Raw genomic sequence first — 23,942 nt, forward strand, 5'->3', positions numbered from 1 at the left:
ATGTCTCAGTGGCCCCAATAATCTTTGGCCAGGCTGATGCTATCAGCGCCATCAATTCCTCTCCTTTATTCCGGATACTCCTGGCATTGGTGTAAAGCATAATAATGACATTGTTTCCATACCCAGCATTATCCCCTCTAGACTCTACTGGGCTCAGCGTTACCTGATGTCGTTACCCCTTCTCCCAAGTACCCATTCCTACAAAAGGCCACCCCTGCTACCATCCACCCTGGGATGCACCGACTCGTTCAGAACAGCAATCTCTCCAGATGCCTACGTCCATCCTCATTCAAATGCAGGTCTCTCGCATACAATTCCTCTCTGTCCTCAAACACCCCCAAGCATCCACATATTCCAATCCTCTCTTCTGACACATTCTAGCTATTATGTTATTCAATATTACTGCTCTTCTGCTCAGCTCTTCAGTGTCACACCTAGACAACACACACACAATCTTTCCTCTCTGCGTCTTCTTTTGCACAACCACAAGCAAGAATCTCATATCTCTCGCTGCCCAATTTACATTACCTGTCAAGTCATTTGTTCCTACTATCACAATCATCTCATCCATACTTGAGTCCCCATACATTACACCACCCTGTTCCTCAATTGCTCACATCCCTCACTCTCTCTCCTCTAACACTTTCTCTCTGTGTTTCCCTACTTACCTGCCTTCCTGAGATCACTCTATCCCTGGTTCCAGTGCTCTCTTGCATTCTGCTCATTCCCTCTCTCCTACTGTTTCCATTCTCTCCTCTTCTCTCATTCCCTCTCTTCCATTGTTCCTATTCCCTCCTCTTCTAACATTCCCATAACTCTCTCTCATTCCCTCTCTTCTACTGTTCCCATTCTCTCCTCTTCTAACATTCCCATAACTCTCTCTCATTCCCTCTCTTATACTATTCCTATTCTCTTTTCTTCTACCATTCCCATAACTCTCTCTCACTTCTACTCTCTCCTTGCATTCGTCTCTTCCATTCGCCTAATCTCCTCTTTCACCCTTCTCATCTCATTCCCTAAACATTCCACATGCTCTTTCAGCTCATCTCCCTCTCATTTGCCATTCATCCTCCCAATTCAGACCATCTCCAAATACTTCACTATCATTCAACCTTTCCTTACTCCCTGGTCTCATTATTTTATTCATATTTCTCTCGCCCTCTATAATACCACTCATCTCTCTATGTGGAGAATCTCCCATCTCTGACTCAATAAGGTCAGTTATAGTCTCAACTAGGTCAGTTATAGTATTCTCTAATTCACCATTGCTTGCATTTTGCACACATATGTATTCCTCCCTTCTCTCACCTGCCACATATACAACCACCAGGACACATACATTCCACAAGTCCCGCATGCTACAAAATCCCATATGATATCGTGCAAAATGGAGAATCTCCCATCCTTAAATGGGGGGGAGGACTTGGTGATATGCCATTTGCTATTGTAACTGCTGCTGCCACCATTATTCAAAATAGTGTCGCAACTAAATATGTATAAGGGAGTATAACTATATAAGTAAAAGTACAAACAAAATAAAACTAAATAACAACCTTGTTGTAATACATAAGCAAATTGCTGAAACATGACCTCCCCCCCTAACAAACTGATGCTGACCATCATAAAGAATACTGCTATTATCAATCCATTTCTGAATCCTTGTCTCACTGACTTCTCTAACACCTTAACAAAACCCCAGACACAAATTGGTATATAATTTGTAGTCTCAGTCTTGTTCCCCCCCCCCTTGTGAAGTGGAACAATTTTTCCCACTTTCCCAAAAGAAAGAGGTGGAAGGTGAGAAAAACTGTTCTACTTCACCCTGACTCACCCTGTTGCAAGACTCATGTTAAACAGATGTGTCAAAGATGCCAATAATTCCATACAGCATTCCATTAAGATACATGGTGATTATACTATCAAGTCCTATTGCCTTATTAATATCAAGTTTACTTAATTTTTCATATACTTCTTGTTCATTCACCATTGGCCTCCTTCACCAAACCCTTTATAGTCTTGCTTCTCCTGGAGTTGCCTGAGGATGAAATAAACTGATAAACTGATCATTGAATACTTGAACTATATCCTTTGTATTGGCTACTAATCTGCCAGAATCATCAACTAGTATCATCCTTCCATAGTAATTATTCCTTCTAATTGCCACATATAAAAAAAAAAACTCACTAGGATTTTTCTTAGCTTGATTGGCTAATTTCTTCTCATATTGCACTTTTTCTGCTTTTACGAACAGAGTCACCTTCTTAGCCTGCTCTTTGTACTCTTCATGCAACTGATCATTACCAAATTCATCTTGTATTGCTCTATAGCAGGGGTGGCCACAATGGCTCGCAAGCTGCATGCAGCTCTCATCCATGCTTCACACAGCTCTTCACACTCTAGCAATAAAAAAGTTTAATTTGATACACATTAAATGAAGTTTACTTTGAACAATTTGAATAAATTTAAAATTGAAACATAATAATTTTAGTTATTTACTAGTAGAGGTCTTCCTTGTACCCATTTTCTTAGTAAGCTCCTTAAAATTAGGTGTGTAATTAGTCAAAGCAGTTCTTACAAACTCGTTCAAATGTTCATCATTTAAAAAAAAAATCTATATTTAGATTTAATAAATTGTAACTATCGTGTTGTGGTGGGAGGGCATAGCTTTGCATCCCCCATCTCACCATGCGCACACTCACTTACTCACCTACCATCGCATCGGTCAAAGGTTGCAGCTCTTCTAAGTCTTACCAGAATTATTCTGGCTTCAAAAGGATACATAGTTGGCCACCCCTGCTCTATAGTGCCTTCTCCTTCTTCCAGATTTCAAATTTAATCTTGTTATTCATTCATTTTACTCCTTTTGTTTAACCTTTTCACCTTTGGAATACACTCAGACATTCCTGCTGTTAAATAGCTCTTAATTAATGCCCACACAGCATCTATATCCTTCCCATTCAATTCTTCTTTCCATGATATAGCTCCCAGTTGTCTCCTAATTCCTAATCATCAGCTTTGCATTTCAACATATATCCTTTCTTTATAAAAGTTCTCATGTGACCAGCTGCAACCCAATCACATCCTCTGATTATATAACCAGATTTAAGACTCTTAATTCTTGTGTGCCTTCTGTTATACACTGCCTAAGATTGTTGTCCTTAAACACTCAAGAAATTTATTTTCCTTATTCCCCAATGCTATCTCTTCATTCCAATCAATATTGCCATAATGGAAATCACTCATAATGATCACCCTTCACTTGCTCACTAAGTTGCCTATACATTTTTTTGTTTCCACATTCCCTGGCCTGTAGAAACACCCCACCAAATATCTCATTGTATCAACCTCCATTTCACACCATATTGCTCCAAAACCACTGCCACTTTTTTCTCTTGTATCTCAACCTTGCACTGACATAATTCCTCTGCCATCATCAACAGCACTCTCCTGCCCTTCTTGCCTTTCCTATCTTTACAACAAACATCATATCTATCCATTTCTATTCCTGTCAAGATGTGATTCTCATCCAACCATGTTTCACTTATTCCAACTAGTTTCAGGTACACTCAATCAATATAACAATTTTATCTCCCTTATTTCTAATACTTCTGATATTCATAAATAAGCATCACGATTCATTTCTTGATCTATAATCATGACCTCCTCACCTGCTCCTGTCTGCTCACTTTCTGCCCATATTCTCCCTCGCCACAGACTCAACCCCCAATGTATTCCTGGCCATTCCATTCCTATGCTGACCATCCATATAATGTATTCATTACCACTTTCAGATCCACTTTCAAGGAAAGTGGATCTGAAAGTGGTAATGAATCGTGTCTCCCTGACCTGCCTAGCCCACTCCTTTTCCCTGCCCTCACATTCTCTTCTCCATTTTCCTTTCTTTTAGTGTTACACGGTGATCAGCATTCATTTTATAAATTATGGATTTTACAACCGTGTTATAAATAACTTTATTATCTATTGTGTATGCTCCAGATGATGATCTTGATATGAAGATCAAAACATCAAGATAATAAAGTTATTTATAACATGGTTGTAAAATCCATACTTCATAAAATGAATCTCTTCTCTATTCATAACCACACCAGTCTTACCTAGTCCACTCTCCTGCTCATCCATGTCATCTTTGACTACCAATTAAAACTTGATTATATCACTTATTACACTTCCTTCCAGCAGCAGTAACCTTTCCAAATGACTCACTCCAAATTCAGATACAGTCCATTGCACTTATACAGTTCTATTCATTCCTCAAACTAATTCCACATATTCACAAACTGCACTCCTTTCTCTTCACACATTTCCAGTAACATTCCATTCAAGATCTTTGCTTTCTGTGACAACTTGTCATTGTCATACCTGGGCAACACACAAACCACTCTTCCTACCAAACTGTTGTCTTTCACTCTCCTCAATAATCTCCTGATATCTAATCTCACATTCTCTGTATACCCAACCAAACCATTCGTTCCAACCACAACCACCAACTGTTTTGTATGCTTAATTCTCATATCCAGCACCTCAATCACCCTGTTCATTCTTCCTCCTGGAAAACATACCTTGTGCATCTCTCATCCACCATATCTTTTATGATAGAATCCAGGGACATGCTGGCCAGATGTGCAATGTGTGCAATGCACACAGGTGCCAGGATAGTAAAAGCGCCAAAGATTTGGTATGATATTTTAAATAAAGTGAATTTTGTCAGCAAAATACTGCAGTCTTCATCTATGAATCTCCAACTTATTTTAGATCAGGGGTCGGCAACCTTTTCAGACTCGCGGGCCACATTCAACTTTTATTTTTAATAATCGGGCTGTAAGCATTTAATTAAGCGAAAATAGTAAGTGAAAAAAGTATTTGAGTTATCAATTTTTATTATGAAAAATTATTATCATGTAAAAACAATGTAATATATATTATGCATCATGATATGTGTGTCTCCCTGCTTTTTTGGCAACCATCAATAAAATTTTTGGATATTTTCTAATGAAAATGCATGCATTCTTTAATGTGCGTCAAAATCTCGGTTGTCATCGGATGAAGTCACCTTTGTTATCCCCACTCATGATGACTCAACAAGGTTGACTCGCACCAAGTTGCACAGTGATATCAAGAAGTATAGGTATAAAATTATTTTTAATAAATTATTATTCATATTATAAAATGTATTATTTAAATAATTCAACATATGGGACACATGCCATGTAAGTATGGTCAACCTTTTATGGGCTACCAAAAATGAACGTTTGGGCTGCATGGAGCCCACCGACCCCTGCTTTAGATGCATTAAATGATCTAAATCAATTTTTAAATGATTATAGGTTTGATGAAACTTTCAAAGAAATTCAAGGGCGAATGCTGGTCTTGACATTCACGCTTGCTCTTGTTATCATTCAGGGAGTGAGAGGCATGATTGAAGTCTGATTAGCGGAATAATGAATTACTGACCATTTAAAACAATATACAAGTAACCTTCGTATAATGCGGTACTTCTACAACGCAGTTTCGCTATAACGCGATCTACAAATTATAGCAACCCTTGTTCAACACGATACTTATACAACACAGTTTCGATATAATGTGGTCTACAAACTGTAGTAACCCTTTATCTTTTCATATATTTTTCACCGCGTGACTCAAAAATCAAATTTTATCTTTGTTAAATTCGTGTCTGCCCATATCGTGCATGTAGTTATAAGTAACGAATTTATATTAGGGGAAATATCCTTAAGCACGCATGTACGTGAACTGTGTTAATTATTGTTAAAAGTTGTCTTCGTTTTCTGCCAGGAAAGTGCATTAAAAATCATAAGTGTGCTGAGCACTTTATTTTCTGGTGAGTTACATACAATATGTAATGCTTTTTTTATGTAAAAAAATTATTTTTATAGTAATGGCCACATAAAGAGCTTTTGCGATATGGTTGAAAATGAAATTAATGAATTAATTGATAGGGAAATGAATTTAAATTAGGAGGAACTAGTACAATTACTAGATGACGTCAAACCAAATTGAGGGGAAAGTTCTGCCAAAGATTCTGATTGCGATTAATTCGTTAAAGAATTCAGTTTAAAGAAATTAGCAGAATGATTGGACTTGGCTAGAAAGTTAGGAAGCTATTTTACGGATAATGATTCCTCAAAGGAGCATTCTGGAAAATTCACAAGACAATTGGACATTTGTTTAGCTCCATATTATGAACTTAATAAAAAATTGCAGCATAGTGGTAAGCAAGGTCTTATTACTGACTTCTTGATAACTAAACCAGCCGAAGTATGCAAAGAGAATTATACAAATGATGTCCAAAAGATTTCACGTGATGATGACATCTGGCCACTTGTATATAGAGAACATCTTAGTCACTCTTAGTCTTACATCCATTACTGCCTTTCATCTGGTATTCCTCACTTCTGGTTCTCGACTTTCATTCAAATCACTGAAGTGCATTAACATATCACATTTTCTACATGTTTAATCTCCCAACAAACACATTTGCCACATTTTCCCACACATACATATTACACTCCTGACAACAAACCATCACAGTAAATTCCATATCAATAAACACACTCGATTTTCACGACATCATCTGGAGGACTTTGTTCTTATTGCCATTTTGCCTCCGTTAACTGTTATTCTGAAAACTGCTTCAAACTGATGAATTTCCAGATGCAAACACACCACACTCAATCACAATCAAAACCAGACTAAAATTATGCTAAAGATATAAGATATTATAATAATTAATATCTAAACTTATCTTTCTTTTGCAGACCATACATCACAGGAGACTGAACTATTCACCCTGTACCAACAAAACATAACATTTAAAAACAAAAATCAAATCTTAGAGAATACATGACAAAATATGAAGAAAATATCAGCTTAAATCAGGAAAGCATGTGCTTTCCTGATTTAAAGCAGTCTGAAAAGAGAGAAAAATAAGAACTATCATGGTGGACACAGGAACAGATATGGTCTTGTCAAGTGGATGAATTTTTTTTTTCTTACATGTTGGTATTCTCTTCAACAGTGCAGTTATCTGATGCAATGACTTAACCACTTTAGTAATATGGCCCCCCCTAAACTTTAGTTCACTATAACTCTCAAGTTTCACTGAATACTCTGAATACTTGTAGCAATTACCATTAACATAATATTCTGCCTGTAGTGTTCTTTGTCCACAATACCTTACATTCGGAACCATTAAACTTTTAACATTTGCCGTAGAATTAGTTTGTTTAAGTCAACTTGCATCAAGTGGAATATAAACTACTGACCTCAATAAGCAGGTGATGGATGAATAGGTATCAAAGTGGTATATGTGGGGGATCTGAATCTGTCAGATTTAGGTGACTAGTGGTATACTCCAGGGATCAGTCCTTGGACTATTGTTCAATCTACATATTAATGATAATGGCAAGGACCTGACAGGAGATGTTCAAATGTGCTAATGATGCAAAGATAGGCAGGGTAATCAGGGATGCCAGTGATACTGACCACTTATAGAATGATCTGAATAGGCTGAAACTGTGAACAAATAATGACTGTCAATTCAATACTAGAAGTATAAAGTTATGCACTTTGGTGTGATGAGATCGCAAAAAATAAAATTATATGGGTGGGATTATGCTTGGAGAAACTGATGAGATTAGAGATCTTGGAGTTAAGGTAGACAGCAGTCTGAAGTTCAAAGTGAAAATTAAGCTCAGGGGATAATTGTGATTCTAAAACACATATTGACAATGTGAGAATAAGAAAGTCATGTAGCCTCTTTAAATAGGTTGTGATATGACCATACCAAGACTACTGTGCACAGATTTGGTCTCATGGATACAAAGAAAAGTTACAAAAATTATATCAGGATTATGGAATGTAGATTATGAGGACAAATTAAGAGTGTGTGGACTTCAGACACTGTTAAACAGGAAATGGGCAATATGATATGACATGACATGACAGAGGTCTATAAACTTTTTTAAAGGGTGTTATAGGATATCTGTTGATGAAATTTTTTGTTATATGGAAGGTGGGGAGAGAACAAAGGGTCAGCTATGGAAGTTAAATGTATGTGGCTAAGAAAGGGGTGAGAGCTAGATTTTTCTTTCATGGAGCAATGAGGTAGTGGAATAGTTTGTCTGTTGAAGTGATGAGTGTATCTATCATGAATGAGTTTAAGAGACAGTATGGTAGCTTGTGTGGGTGATGTATGTCCTCTCTCAATGATTTAATTTTTGTGGGCTGTAAAACACATATAATAATGTACCATGAGAAGTTCTTGTCAAAATACTACAACTGCATAGCATAAATGAGAGATTACAGAAAGTGATATATAGCCTATACCTAAGTAGTAAATCAGTAGATAGATCACTGTTATTCATTATCTATATGGATCAAATTATGAAGTAAAGCAGCATTAACCCTAATATTAAAATTGGAAACATTCAACTCAGATCTTTCCTTTATGCAGGTGATGTTATACTATTAAGTAAATCTACTATACTTTTCAGGACTCTTTTGATTAAACTGAATAACTGCTTTAGCAAATTTAGTACAAAATAAAAATACAAGAACTATAAAATAAACAGGAACATACAAAATAACCACATTTTATTATTATTATTCAGGCCTCCATGGAGTGAAAGACTCATCGCGGGAGGTCCTTCCTAGGAAACACAAAGTCTATCAAGACTCATCGTGGGAGGTCCCTCTTAGGAAACACAAAGTCTATCATACCACACCTTTAACTCATTGACGTTCTCGCTCTCACCACTCTATCAGGCAATGCATTCCATAGTTCAACCACTCCTCCTCACCCTCTTGCTCACAGTTTCCTTTCATAACTTCCAGGGATGGCCCCTTGTCATCACTCCTTCACGCTGTTCAACCAAGAGCGAGAAACGATGGAAACATTCAACCCAGATCCAGGTTTCAATAGAAAATCTATAGAACAAGTAAAAGACTTCAGCAATTTAGGCATAATTTTTAATCAAGATGGCAAATTAAATTTGGAAATAGTTAAACAGAATAAAAGAGCCTTCATAACTCAGTCAGTATAGACGAAGTCCTTTGGTTGGAAAGACCTGGATTCGATTCCCATCAATGATGTGAGGAACCTTTATCTGGTCTCCTTCGACTAAAGGTGAGTTAGCTGGTCTCATACAGAGGTGAAGGGATTTTTATCCCGAAAACTTGGGTTTTTCATCCCTTAGAACAGGCAAACCGGCCCCATGAACACACACACTTCTACAGACCAAAATACCCCTCTCCTCCGATGTCAGGCTCTTTGACAAGTCGGTTGGGGAATAGCACACACACAAGATCGCATTATGTAAAAAAAAGGCTGATCCCAAATAAATGGGATAAGGCACAAGAGGAAGAAAAAGAAGATAAACAGAATAAACAAAGCTGGTCTGTGAGGAGCTAACTGAATAAATTTATATAGAATAAGAGAGAAATTATCAAAACCCTAAACTAAAAGTATGTAAGAAATGGTATTCAAACCAATTGTAACTTATGAATTTGAAAGTTGGGTGGGAAATAAAAGTTAATCGAAGATCAACAGAGCACATATGACAATTCTCAGAAAATTCAGGGAATGAATATAGCACCAATGACAGAATCACTCATATTAAAAATATGAGGAACTTAGCATGATAGGCATTCAAGAATGTGTGAACAGAGCTAATCTAAGATAGTGTAGTCCCTTTAACAGAATGGGAGAGGAAAGGTTAGGAAATCAGGTGGTTGATACTGGGAAAGAACTGGAAAATGACCAAGATCTAGGAGGAATGATGCATTCAGTGCCTTGGATGATCAATAATACTGGAGACATGGCAAATAACAGATTCATTTGGAAGAAAGTTATTGAGAGAATATTATTATCATTATTATGTGACACCTCCAGGGAGTCCAAAGAGACTCACTGAGGGGAGGACACCTACTCTACATCTCTCTGTCTTCACCACTCAATCCACCAATACCACCTACCGCCAGCCACCACCACTAGTATCTCCACAGACAATCACAAACATCCATGCCCATGGCGGGATTTGAACCCGCAGCCTTTTTCCTGGAGAGCGGATACTCCTGTACAGCCCTTGAGGGTATCAGGAAATGATGAGTATAAAATTTTGAAATAAGCATATAGTCATTTTTAACAAGTTACAAGTTTACAATTTAAATCTCATCTAAAAACAAAACCTCTCATAATTCTTTGAAAAGTTAGATTGTTACAAAGAAGTTTCTAATAAATATGAATACATGACAGCTTGAAAGTTTGGAAGAGTTCTCTATAATTACACCATTTAACATTTTGCTTCTTTTAGCTCCAATCTATGTCAATTTTACATAACAGTTTGGCACAGGTTCTGTGAAAAACTGACGACATAATGCAATATTTTATATGTAACTTATTTTCCTCTAAATAAAGAGACACGAAAAGTGAAATATAAGTATTAATTAATCAAACAGTAATTTTGTCAATTTTCATGTTTTGTAACTTCATTTTAATTTAGTTAATATCAATAACTCAATATAGTTTCATTTCAAAACATAAAATGTTAAGGATATTAACTCTTACCTTTTGTATTAATTTTTGAATTAAAGGTAATCCCTGAAAAGCATTCTCTGCTTGGCCACTAGTTAATATGCGCTTAAATCCTAATTCTATAAGAGTATCCATAGCAGTCTCTGGATCCTTGGTAAAATCAAAAGCTGAAAAAAAGTTAAGACAATTTAGATACATTCATAAAATAATATTTTCATTTCTTGATGTAGATTAACATGTAATATAACTGCAGATATATTTTTTAGAAGAATAAATACAGAACTTTAGCCTAGTTATCAGCTTCTCTCTCTGTTAGCCAACTTATTTGTTACCTGGAGCACCCCAACTAATTAATAACCAATATGGACTTTTCCATTATCAATCCACAGATGATCTCACAGTTACTACTTCTGGACATAAGCCACGGAAAGGCTCGAGAAACTCACAAGAAAATTTGATAAGGTTTGGCAGAAACTTAATTGGCAAACTACCATCTTAGATCTGCCTGTCCTCTCTTCAGTTTCCCCCACTAGTGTTGGAGTAGCCAGGACTCTGTACTCTGACTATTCTCTACTTTTTACACACAAATGATCATCTCTCACTAACTTCAAATTTTATTCATAACTTTGTTGATGATTCAACACTCTTCATTTGACAAATCTTGTAGAGTCTCGGGTCTGGTTTAGTCCCGAAGGTGTGGAAAGAGGGGAAAATAGTTCCACTGCATAAAGGAGGATACAAGACTACTGTTACAAATTACTGACTGATCAGCATATCAGGAGTCGTTGTCAAGGTCTTGGAGAAAGTAGTCAAGAGAAAAATACAGGAATGGATTGATGAAAATGAGATACTGTACGGGTGGACAGCATGGCTTTGTGAAGGGTAGATCGTGCCTCAGTAACTTGCTCAAGTTTTATAACACAGTGACGGCTGAACTGGATAAGGGTAATGGGTTAACAGTGATACTGCTGGACCTGGCTAAGGCATTTGACAGGATACCACATGGAATTCTAATCCGTAAACTACAATATATGGGAATGGATATAGGGTTGGTGAGATGGATAGGTGGGTGGTTGATGGAGAGATATCAGAGAGTAGTTTATTCAGGAGTAGAGTCAAAAAGATGGCCTGTGACTAGAGGTCCAAGAACAGAACCTTGCGGTTCTGTTCTTGGACCACTGCTGTTTAATTTGTTCATTAACGATATAGGGAAGGATCTAAGAGGAACAGTTCATTTGTTCGCTGATAATGCAAAGTTGGGTAGAGCAATAGTGAATGCAGAAGATGTCAAAATCTTGCAGGACAACTTGGATAGATTAGAGTTCTGGGCTAAGGAGAATGGATATCAATTTAATGTGACACAATGTAAGGTTATGCATTTTGGGGTGAAAAGATTAGCAGCAGTATACCACATCGGTGGAACTGTACTCCAGGAGATTGATGATACCAGGGACTTTGGTGTGTTAGTAGATAGGGAGATGAAGTTCAGGGGTCACATTGCAAAAGTGGCTAAATCAGCTCATCAACTCACTTGGTTGTTGAAAAATACTTTGACGAGCAGAGACAAGCAAGTTATTGTACCTCTGTACTGAGCCTTGATAAGATCTCATCTCGACTACTGTGTGCCCAGATTTGGTCACCTAGGGTTCTTCTTAATGGGGAGGAGGTGGAGAGGATCCAGAGGCGAATGACCAAGATGATAGCAGGTCTATGGAATGAACCTTATGAGAACAGGTTGAAGATTTGTGGGTTGCAGAAATTAGTTGATAGGCAGTAAAGGGAAGATATGATTGAGACATTTAAATTGCTAAAGGGTTTCTATAGGATTAATTCAGAGGATATTTTTGAGATCAGGACCTGGTGGTGGGAGAACTAGGGGACACCTATGGAAGCTGGGCAAGAGTGTGGTTAGCAAGGGTGTTAGAGCTGGGTTCTTTACTTTTAGAGTGGTAAATGAGTGGAATAAGTTGCCGGAGTCTGTTGTGGGTGCTATGACGGTGAGTGAGTTCAAGTGATGGATTCTCACAGTATCTATGATAGATACTGTGAGAATGTTGTATAGTTGTGTGGACATGATGTTTAGCGCCTCCCTCGATGAGGCTAAGGACTCCCTGGAGTCACCCGTAATAATAATAATTAAAGCTTCAAAATCTAACACTGAACTCTTATATCCTTGTTCTTTAGTGGAATATTGTGAACTTCAATATGCAGTTCTTTTGTATTTTTCACAAGATACATCTCGCTTTAACTTCTCCTTACTTTTGATAATATCCAACTCTCTAAACATGATTAGATTTCTCTTCATGGACTAACAACTTTGTCCTTTCCTGTCACAAACACACATATTAGCCACAGTTTTTTAAACCTTCAAAAAATTAGGTGTACTTTTTTGCTCAGGACAACTTCTCAACCTGGACACTGTATAAATTCCCATTCTATCAAACCTTGAAATACTGCTCACATATTTGTAGTAGTGTATGAAAAACCTCCCTATAAGTATACTTCATGCTATCCAGAAAGAGAAATCCACTTACCTCATAACTGCTCTCTTTCACACACACACACACACACACACACACACACACACACACACACACACACACACACACACACACACACACACACACACAGAGTCATTCCAGTATTCCAGTGGGTGGCAGGGATGATGTGCAAGTCAAGTAATATAAGGGACTTCAACTTCAGAGACACAGATTGGAAGGAGAAAAGATCACATGGCAGGAAGGAACTGGATTTTATAAACTTAGTGAGAGATAATTTCTTGAAGCAGAATATGATGGAGGGGAATTGGAGTATGAGGGTGTTGGATGTAGTTATATGATCAGATCTGTTCCATAAGGATGTGAGGTTGCAAGATTGAAGAAGTGAATGGAACTCAGAATACGCTTGAAAATGTGTGATTGTAATGGCAGATAGGATTGAAAGAGAGAGTAAAAGTGTTAAACAAAAGGATAGTATGACTGATGTAAAGAATGAAGAGTTGGATGTAATGAGGGAGATAGCTCAGTTATGTGGAGTGATACACAGGATGAAGTGGGAGCTGGATCGAATGCAGAAATGTCTGGTGAATGGATCAGCTGATAACAGAAAAAAAGAAGTGTGAGATAAGGGGGCTTGACCAAGAGAGATAGAAATTAAGGCAAGTCTTGTACAGTGATTCAATCATAAAAGGTATGACTCATGAGAGATTGCTAAAATTGTGCTTTCCATATGTGAAAATTAATAATCTTAGTGAGGCTATTAGAGAACAAAAGGATAGAGTGAAAGAGATGATAGTATTAGCAGGAACGAATGTTTTGAAAGGAGAAAAAGTATGGCATGAGACAGAGAGAGGACATGAAAGAATTGCTGGAAGTGGCAAAAGAAAAGAGTGAGTCTGTTGTCATGGTTTGCTGAAGTAGAGCTGAGAAGGAGGGTCATTTGCTATTATGGCATAGGTTATGCAGGAGGAGTGGTGTGAAGTTCGTGGATGTGTGGAGTGAGTTTGAATGGGTGAAAGGACTTATACAAGAAGGATAATTGGCATCTGAATAGATTTGATGTTCGGAGACTGGAAAAAGTGTTGCTGAATGAAGTGAAAGTGGGTGTGCGGAATCAAGGAAACTAGAGCTTTGGGGTGGGGGGAGCTATTGAATGGATATGCAGACATTAGTGAGGCAGTTGAGTGTAAGAATGTTGTAATATGCCTAAGTTAGTACTACTGGTAAAATCAGAATGGGATAGTTAGTATAAAGTGTCAGGATAGCGGTGGGCCTAAGGGGCTTTTGCAATTTATGTACACAAATGCCAGGAGTATTCGGAACAAGAAGGAGGAATTTTTGGCATTGGTTCATCCTGGCCAAAGGTTAGTCATTGGCATTAATGAGACATGGCTAAGAAGATGATGTAGTTAGTGGGTTAGAATGTGAAGGGTATAGTGTGTTCAGGGAGGATATATTGTAGAATGATTTTGATGAATGCTGATGGTAAGGAGGTAACTGAATCAGTTGAAACAGTAGAATTACTAAGTGAACACTTTGCAAGAGTATATCATCTAGGAGGAACAAGAGAACCAAGGGCTTATATGGGAACCGAAATAAATGAAATGGAGGTGCATAGCATACTACAGAACCTTAATGTGAATACAGCTGTGGGACTGGATGGTATACCAGCTCGAGTTTTATGTGAAGCAGCGAGGGAATCGTCAGTGTCCTTGACCTTATTGTTTAATCTAAGTCTCAACTCTGGATTAGTCCTGAGGGAGTGGAAAGGGGAAAAATAGTTCCATTGGCCTCTAGTTCTCCCATCTAGTGATCGGAGAACAAGAGGCCATCCATGGAAACTGAGTAAAAGTGTAGTTAGCAAGGGTATCAGAACTAGGTTTTTTGCTTGATGTGGTGAATGAGTGGAATAGGTTGCTAGAGTCTGTTGTCAGATAGATATCGCACAAATGTTGGATAGTTCTTGACATGTTTAAGGCCTTTGATGTGTCTAAGGACTCCTTGGAGTAGCCCATAATAATAATAATAATAATAATAATAATAATAATAACTAAGGCAGCTACATTGCTTGCAACTGGGGAAAGTGATCATGACTTGAGAGGTAACAAAATATGTGGAAGTTCCAGTTAGGAAAGGGTACATGTGGAACTATAAGAAAGGTGACTGTCATATATTTAGGAGGCAACTCGAAACAGTATGATAGCATAAACATCTGCAAAGGAAGGATATTCACAGTGCATTGAGGGGGGGGGGGTAGTTAAAGGATATCTGGAGGAAGCAATATCACACTGTATACCAAAGTCAGGAGTTAGATGGATGAGTAATATAATTAAGCATGAGCTGCAAAAAAAAGAACATGATGTGGTGGGTATATAAGGAGAAAGATGACCATTAAAGATGCCAAGAAATTATATATACAGTACTTGGTTTTAATCCTTTACCAATGGAAACAAAACAATATTTTGCACATGAAATATATTCACGTCTGAGCTACTTGTATATAGAGGCTAATGACTTCACATCACTTGCCTTTGTATGTATCCCATAATGCAAAGCACACACCCTTTCGGACATGTAAAATGCTATGCATAATAGGAGGGACCACTACCCAGACTGGTTTCAACCTTTATTGTGGTCTCATTAGTGGGAGCCAGACCCAAAAGAGATACCAAAGTTGAAGTAATGCAGAAGTCGTATATATAGCTCCTATATAAGTAGCTAAAAGGCTAGACCTCATTAATAAAAATTTTTCGATGAGAGAAAAATGTTGAAAGTTTTTTTTACCTTGGTTCTACTATACATTAAAGATGCCAAGAAATTATATACTTGGTTTTTAGGTTAATCTTTTACTCAAGGAAGCAAAACACAATGATACTGCTAAATTTTTCAAAACTGTTTGACAGGATATCACATGGAACTGCACAAACCGCAACAAACAGGAATGAATATGAAACTGGTGATACAGATAAAAGGTTGACAGATACCAAAAAATAGTATATGGAGGAGCAGAATCCAGGAGAGGCAGGTGGCTAGTGGTGTGCTGCAGAGCTCTGTGCTTAGACGACTGCTGTTTAATTTGTACATAAATGATATAGGAAATAATTTTAAGGGAGATGTTCAGTCATTTGCTGATGAAGCAAAGTTGGATATGGTAATCAAGGTGACATCGAGAGCTTGCAGGATGATTTGAATAGGCTGACAGCATGGGCAAAACATAATGAGTGTTGATTTAATGTGGAAAAGTGTAAAGTTATGCATTTTGGGATAAAAAGCTTACAAGCTGTGTACCAGACTGAGGGAACTGTACTCCAGGAAATTGAAAGTCAGGGATTTGGGGATAGTAGTAGAGAGTTGAAGTTTAGAGGGCATACTGCTAAAGTAGCCAGGATAGCTGACAGGATTATTGAAAAATACACTAACAAGCAGAGATAAGGGAGTTGTCATTCTTTTATTTAAAGCCTTAATACAACCACATCTGGATTACTGTGCTCAAGTCTGGTTTCTTGGGGTTTCTTGAGGATGAGGAAGTCATGAAGAGGATCCAGAGGTGCTTTACCAAGATGGCGAGTAGTCTGTGGAATGCTCTCTATGAGGATTTTGTGGATTGCAAAAGTTGGTTAATAAGCAAAAAAAAAAAAAAAAAGATGGGATATGACAGAAATATTTAAGTTACTTAATGCTTTTCTACAGGTGCTGCTACCATCTTCCTTCCAGTAGCAAGACTTATACGTTGGTTAGACATAACTGGTAATTAGTTTACGGAATTAACAACGCATATAAAGTATATTAATTAAAGGTAACTTTAATGAATAACTTCTATATTTCGGCAACGTCACATTGCCATCTTCAGGAACATAAAGATATGGTATGTGCACTCAGGAACTAACACAAAGCAAATGAGGATGAAAGCAAGAAACTAATATTGTTCCTAAAGTCCTAATGGTGCCCTCTTGCGGGCTAATTTGGTAGTCTTGGCAGTTGGGCTGAAGTTCTCATAATGAAAGTCTCCCAAATTTGGGGCAGTTTCATGCACCCAAATTTGTTGAGGTTAGGAACGTTTTTTAGAGCTGCTGAAGATTCTTTGAATAATCTTTCGCAGCAAGTTTAAATACGAATCTTCAGCAGCTCTAAAAAACGTTCCTAACCTCAACAAATTTGGGTGCATGAAACTGCCCCAAATTTGGGAGACTTTCATTATGAGAACTTCAGCCCAACTGCCAAGACTACCAAATTAGCCCACAAGAGGGCACCATTAGGACTTTAGGAACAATATTAGTTTCTTGCTTTCATCCTCATTTGCTTTGTGTTAGTTCCTGAGTGCACATACCATATCTTTATGTTCCTGAAGATGGTAATGTGACGTTGCCGAAATATAGAAGTTATTCATTAAAGTTACCTTTAATTAATATACTTTATATGCGTTGTTAATTCCGTAAACTAATTACCAGTTATACCAGTTACATCTTCCTTCCAGGATTGTAAGAGCATGAGCAGTTGCTGGTTTACATTCATTTACTGTTCATTTTCAAACTTACCAAACCAGTTTATCTTCTGCCTCTTGCATCTCATCTAACTTTATTTGGAATAACCTGCTTCAGTCCTATCTTCTCCAAAAACTACAGTCACTAACTGTTCATTAAATATGTCAACAGATTCCTTCTTATGGGCATATATGCATGGATGTGCTATTGGTTTTGCAATCTTTTATTTGTGGTTTTGATATAAATATATAAAACACAATTTATAAAAGTTGTTTTCAATTAGATATTCCAAATTGTAGAATGCAGTATCTGTTCACAGTAAAATCAATTAATACTAGCAAACTTTAGCATGTTTTTTTTAATAACATCCAGAACAATTAAGGCCATACTGGCAGGTGTATTATATTATATCTGTTAACTGTTTTGTGGAATGAAAACTTGAGTTCTGTGGAGAAAAAACCCTGCTGTGTTTTTTTTTTCAAGTGAGATGAAAGTATAATTGGAGTAGTTTATTATAATGGATAATTTACTATAGTGAACTTCTGTTTTAGAAATGATCTGTTCCTGGAAAGAAATGATCCTCTAGAAATGATCTATGAAGAGTTTGTAAGAGTTTCTAAATGTTTTTGGTATAATGAAAGTCAACTGTAGCTAGAATGCTCTATTTCCCTGTAGTAGAAGATGCAAAAGACACAAAAATCCACACACAATCTACAGTTCATCCACATTATTTCTCAGATATCTGTCATTCAATCATGTTATGTTTTTTTTAATTACTTGTGATACAACCATTCCTATATTTTGCAAATTTATGGCATAAAAAAAATTCAACTGCTACTAAGAGGCATTTGATATGCTATGCATTGCATTAATCAGATATTTTACAAAACTTAAAATTAATTGCTTTGTATAATATATAGTTTTACATTTATTTAAACAGATAACATTTACAATTTACAACATGGAGGCACTTTTAAGGCACTGAAGAATGTACTGATAATGCAGTAGTTTCATGGTTACAATGTACTGTGCTCAATGTTTAAGCATCTGCTTGCATGATGTTTGCAGTTTAATTTACAACAAAAGGTAAAAAAGAAATATAGTTAGGTTTCTCTAATCCCTCCCATTTGTAAGGTCAATTTTAGGTGGGCATTTTGTATATTAAGCATTCTAAAAAACTTAAGTTATTCAGGAAATGCAGTCACAGCATTGGAACACGCTTATGATCAATCAGTGATTGTAATGAAATTCACAAGTTTGACAGATATTCACACTTTGAAAACAATAATATTTTTTTCAGGAAGTGCTGATTCAGGACTAAGCCAAAAATAATTGAAAATATATCTGAAGACTGCTACATGAATTTTTCTGCCTTGAATTACTACATACATTTAACTTTCATGAGTGATGTTTATTATTATAATTATTCTTATTATTTCGGGCAACTCCAAGGAGTCGACAGACTCATCGAGGGAGGCCCTAACATCATGTAAAGAACAACTATTCGACTTTCACACAGTATCTATCATACCTTGCCTTGAACTCATTCATGGTCATAGCACCCACAACAGACTCTGGCAGCTTATTCCACTCATTTACCACTCTCCAAGTAAAAAACCTAGCTCTAACACCTCTGTTAACCACACTTTTGCCCAGCTTCCATGTATGGCCCCTAGTCCTCCCACCACCAGCCCTATTCTCAAAAATATCTTCTGGATTAATCTTATAGAAACCCTTCAGTAATTTGAATGTCTCAATCATATCACCCCTTTTCTACCTATCAACCAATTTTTGCAACCCACAAATCTTCAATCTGTTCTCATAAGGTTCATTCCACAGACCTGCCACCATCTTAGTCACTCGTCTCTGGATCCTCTCCACCTCCTCCCCATCAAGAAGAAACCCTGGCACCCATATCTGGGCACAGTAGTCCAGATGGGATCTTCTCAGGGCTCGATATAGAGGAACAATAATTTGTTTGTCTCTGCTTGTTAAAGTATTTTTCAGTAACCAAGTGATTTGATGAGCTATTTTAGCCACTTTTGCAATGTGCCCCCTAAACTTCAACTCCCTATCCACCAACACTTCCAAATCCTTTGATGTTTACAACAAAGTTCTTGTTTAATTTATATATTAATAATATATGATATTGTGGATGTTTTCAAAGGGAATATATAGCTGTTTGCTGATGATAAAAAAGTTGAGCAGAATGGTATTAGGAATGATTGATTCCAATCCACTCTCACCATAGCAAATACTAATGTAGCAAACTACTGAAAAGGCCTGACTGAACCTCCATAGGTAAAATGCTATGCTAAAAAAAATTCACTACAGCACACTATCCAGTGTAGCAAACCATTCTGTAGTCTCTACTAGTTTGCTAGAGTAGCAGTCAGTTATGCACTAATAACCCTTTGGGACTTGAATAAACTGATATTGTGGTCAAAGAAGAATATATGTCAGTTCAAGTGTTGCTAAATTAATGTCTTGGATTAAAGATTGAGAGACTGAAGACTAAGACCTACTGCAATTTCATTGCAAAAAACTTGAGAATAAGGGATTTTAGACAACAACAATGAATGATAAGTCTAGGGAACACAGTGCAGAAGTTATAAAGACAATGAGAAGGATTAATGTGAAATTCAGAAGCAAAACCAATGTGGAATAGAAAGGAAGCAGGAGGAGATTTATCTCATGCAAGACTGGAATACAGAGAGAGAGAGAGAGAGAGAGAGAGAAATAATTCATTTGTCCAAAATTGAGTTTAAAATAGTGACAATCTTCCAGACAAAAAGCTGGAACTCCATGGAGGTATCTAAATATAAAAATGATAAGAGTAATAAAATATTTCTTGCCATTTACTGTTGAATAAAGAGATATGAATGAAAACTCGGGAAGAATTTTTTTTTTTTTTTATTTTCTACATTTTCAGCAAGTTGGGTAAGTCATAAATTAACATCAATTTCAAACTGACAAGATTTATTTCAAATGGGAAATAGATATAATTCAACAACAGAAAAATAACAGAGGAAGGAGATGAGGTGGACCCAACGAAAAAAATAAATAGCAAAATTAATCATTTGAATGAATTATAAAGGAAGATAAATTCCATTACTTCACAAATCCATACTTATTCCTATATCATTTTATTTAGTTTTCTACATTTATTATACAGCTGACTATGTATAAAATTAAAACAGTATATATGTAAGAACCACTTACCCCTATGAAAAGTTGGCTGTAATGGATAACATTGTCCTAATGTAAAACAAACAAAAGAAAATAATAAATAATAGTCCTATTCCTTCAAGTTATTGCATCAGAAATTCTCCTTCAAAATATGTAATTATATGCTTATTCAAAATCTGCAGTTTAAGATCAGTTTTTTTTATATTTATTTTTTTTTTTTTTTACTAACTGAATGGTATATCAAGAAAATAAATACAGTAATCTCTCAAATATCTCACCTTCAATTATTCGATCCTTGAATGGGTTAGTGTGTCAGTCAGTCTGCAGTTTAAGATCTTTTTTTTTTTATATTTATTTATTTATTTTTACTAACTGAATGGTATAGCAAGAAAATAAATACAGCAATCTCTCAAATATCTCACCTTCAATTATTCGATCCTTGAATGGGTTAGTGTGTCAGTCGATTTCTGCTACAGTACCATGTAATTGTACTTTCAACTGTCCAACAGGCAAATTTTTTTCATATATTTCTATTTCTGTTTATTTATAACATCTTTAAGATGTTATAAATAAATATACATTATGGGATTAGTGTAGGTATTCTTAATCAGAAATCTCACAATATATATTTATTTATCACATCTTTAAGTTCATAATTTAACTTTAGATATTAATATTCCATTCATGTTTGTCAGAAAGTTCGAATTTTAGTTCCTTCATTCAACAAATTTATTGGGGTTGAAATATTTGGCAATACATACTGCAGAGATGCTCATAGTTTTTTTTTTAATTGTGATTCCAAACATGAAAGGTACATTCTATACTAAGGACAGCTGCAATATTGGGAAGAATAAGATTAAAGCATCTTTAATTTTATATCTTTTAGGAATTATATATGGGGAAAGGAAAGGATGTTCTAAGAACAGCACAGAAAGGGAAGAACGGGAAACAAAAATTTGTTCAGCAAGTTCAGAGATGAAGTCTGAATGGGTGACACTGGCTTGCCTGCAGATTACCTGCCAATTGATGATATTGGTACTGGTTGAAATTATAGCTGAAGCAATTAAGTCTATGAGACCGGTATATTGCATCTATTATTTTCATGTGTTGTGGCTAGTTTGTATAATTTGCAAAATGAAAACATGTACATGTTTATTTTAATGAAAGAGAGTCACTGAAATATGAATAGAAAATGGATGCAGCAGAAACAGAATATATCTGTATGAGAAAATAGAGAAAAATGATGAAAACTATACAATCAACCTAATCATGGAGACTAGACTGTTTAGGGCTGGGGGGAGATGTAAGTGGATAAGCGGGAGAGTAATTACGATACTGAATGTAGCTCCCTACGTTCTTTATTGAGATAATCAACACAAGATGTAAGGAAGGTTGTGGGAGGAAGGGGATTTTTGCATTTTATGTATACTAATGGCAGAAGTATTACAAATAAAGGAGAGGAGAACAGAAAAGACATATTATTATTATTATTATAGGCAACTCCAAAGAGTCCTTAGACTCATCGAGGGAAGCCCTAATATATGTCTTTTTAACAGAAAAAATGGAATGATAAAGCAGGTGATAATGAGAAGCTAAAAAAATCAGCTTGCAGCAGTAAGCATTTGGAGAGGAGCGATGTTGGCATTGTATGGAAGATGGTCAAGGTGGGTCAGAAGAAAGCAGTATCAGCATTGTTAAGCAGAAGTTGTTGAAAAAGAAAAAGTTGTGGAAAGAATACAAAGAAAAAAGGTGATCAGCCAATGCACAGTACAAGGCCTAGGCAAGAAAGGGTAAGTCTATATAAGGAAGGTCAAAGGAAGGTCAAAGGTTAATTATAAGAGGAAACTAATTAGACCAAAAGAAGTTGGAAATTTTTCCACTTGGTTATACTATAAATTGAAGATACAAAGAAATTATATACTTGGTTTAATCCCTTATCCAAGTGTAAGCAAACAAAGTTTGTGCGTGAAGTATTTTCAGGACTGGGGAAACTCATATATACAAGCTAATGACTTCACATCACTTGCCTTAGTGTCTCATAATGTAAAGCACATATCCTTGTAAACATGTATAATGCTATTCATTATGGGAAGGGTCACTACCCATAATGCATAGCATTAGAAATCCAGACTGGTTTCAACCTTTATTGAGGTCTCATCAGTGGGTGCCAGACCCAGAAGTAATACCAAGGTTGAAGTAATGTAGAAGTCATATTTCTATATACGAGTAATGACCCTTCCTATAATGCATAGCATTATACATATGTAAGGATGTGTGCTTTGCATTTTGGGATACTAAGGCAAGTGATGTGAAATCATTATCTTCTATATATACGAGTTGCCCCAGTCCTGAAAATACTTCAGGTGCAAACTTTGTTTGCTTACACTTGGATAAAGGATTAAACCAAGTATATAATTTCTTGGTATCTTTAATTTATAGGTCAAAAGAAATAATAAAAGTGCTTTTACTGTGGCAAATAAAAGGAAGGATGATTTAGCAGTCAAAACATGTTTTCTTAGGCAGACAATAGGTGATGGAACAATACGGATTTAATTTTTTGTATTTGGTACATACCATTATATTAAAATTGTTTACATATTATTAAAGGAGGAGAAAGCTAATACTTACTTAAAACTTCTGAACAGATATGGATATCCACTTCTCCACTCCTATGAAATTGATTGATAAATAAATAAGTAAATAAATAAATATATATATATATATATATACTATTATTATCACCTCAGATCTCCAGGGAGTCAAGGACTCATCAAAAGAGGCTATACATCACCCAAACCAGCTGTCATACATTCCAAAAAACAAATTTAAAGTAATCCCCCCCTAGATACACTCATTACATCAACAAACTATTCCACTCACTCACTGCTCTGTAAGAGAAAAATATAGCTCTTACCCCTTTCTTAACTGCAAACAAATTTAACTTCCATGGATGCCCCCGCCCCATGTTCTCTCTTCCCACCTTACATATAATGAAAAATTTCATTGGACTGATATCCTAACACCCACTGAGAAGTTTATAGACCTGTATCATATCACCTCTATTTCTCCTACTAACCAGTGTCTGTAGGTCCATATACTCACAATCTGTCCTCATAATCTAAATTCCATAATCTTGATCTTTGTAACTCTTCTTTGCACCCTTTTCATAGCTTCTTTATCCTCTTGGAACCCAGGAGACCA

General features: G+C 36.3%; 1 protein-coding gene across 1 annotated transcript in view; it reads right to left on the reverse strand.

The window, feature by feature from the left end:
- The window catches only part of LOC150106779 (copper homeostasis protein cutC homolog), a 79,799-nt gene that overhangs the window by 10,437 nt on the left and 45,420 nt on the right, over window positions 1-23,942 (reverse strand). Inside the window, exons 5-7 of the mRNA XM_090392699.1 lie at window positions 23,370-23,410; window positions 20,775-20,810; window positions 10,607-10,740 (exon numbers count right to left, since the gene is read on the reverse strand). Of these exons, the coding sequence (XP_090248825.1) occupies window positions 10,607-10,740; window positions 20,775-20,810; window positions 23,370-23,410 (211 nt within the window). The remainder of the gene's footprint in view (window positions 1-10,606; window positions 10,741-20,774; window positions 20,811-23,369; window positions 23,411-23,942) is intronic.

This window comes from Typopeltis vanoorti, chromosome 5 (genome assembly GCF_054136105.1).
Source record: "Typopeltis vanoorti isolate ZY-2024b chromosome 5, IOZ_Tvanoo_1.0, whole genome shotgun sequence".
Taxonomy (NCBI): domain Eukaryota; kingdom Metazoa; phylum Arthropoda; class Arachnida; order Uropygi; family Thelyphonidae; genus Typopeltis; species Typopeltis vanoorti.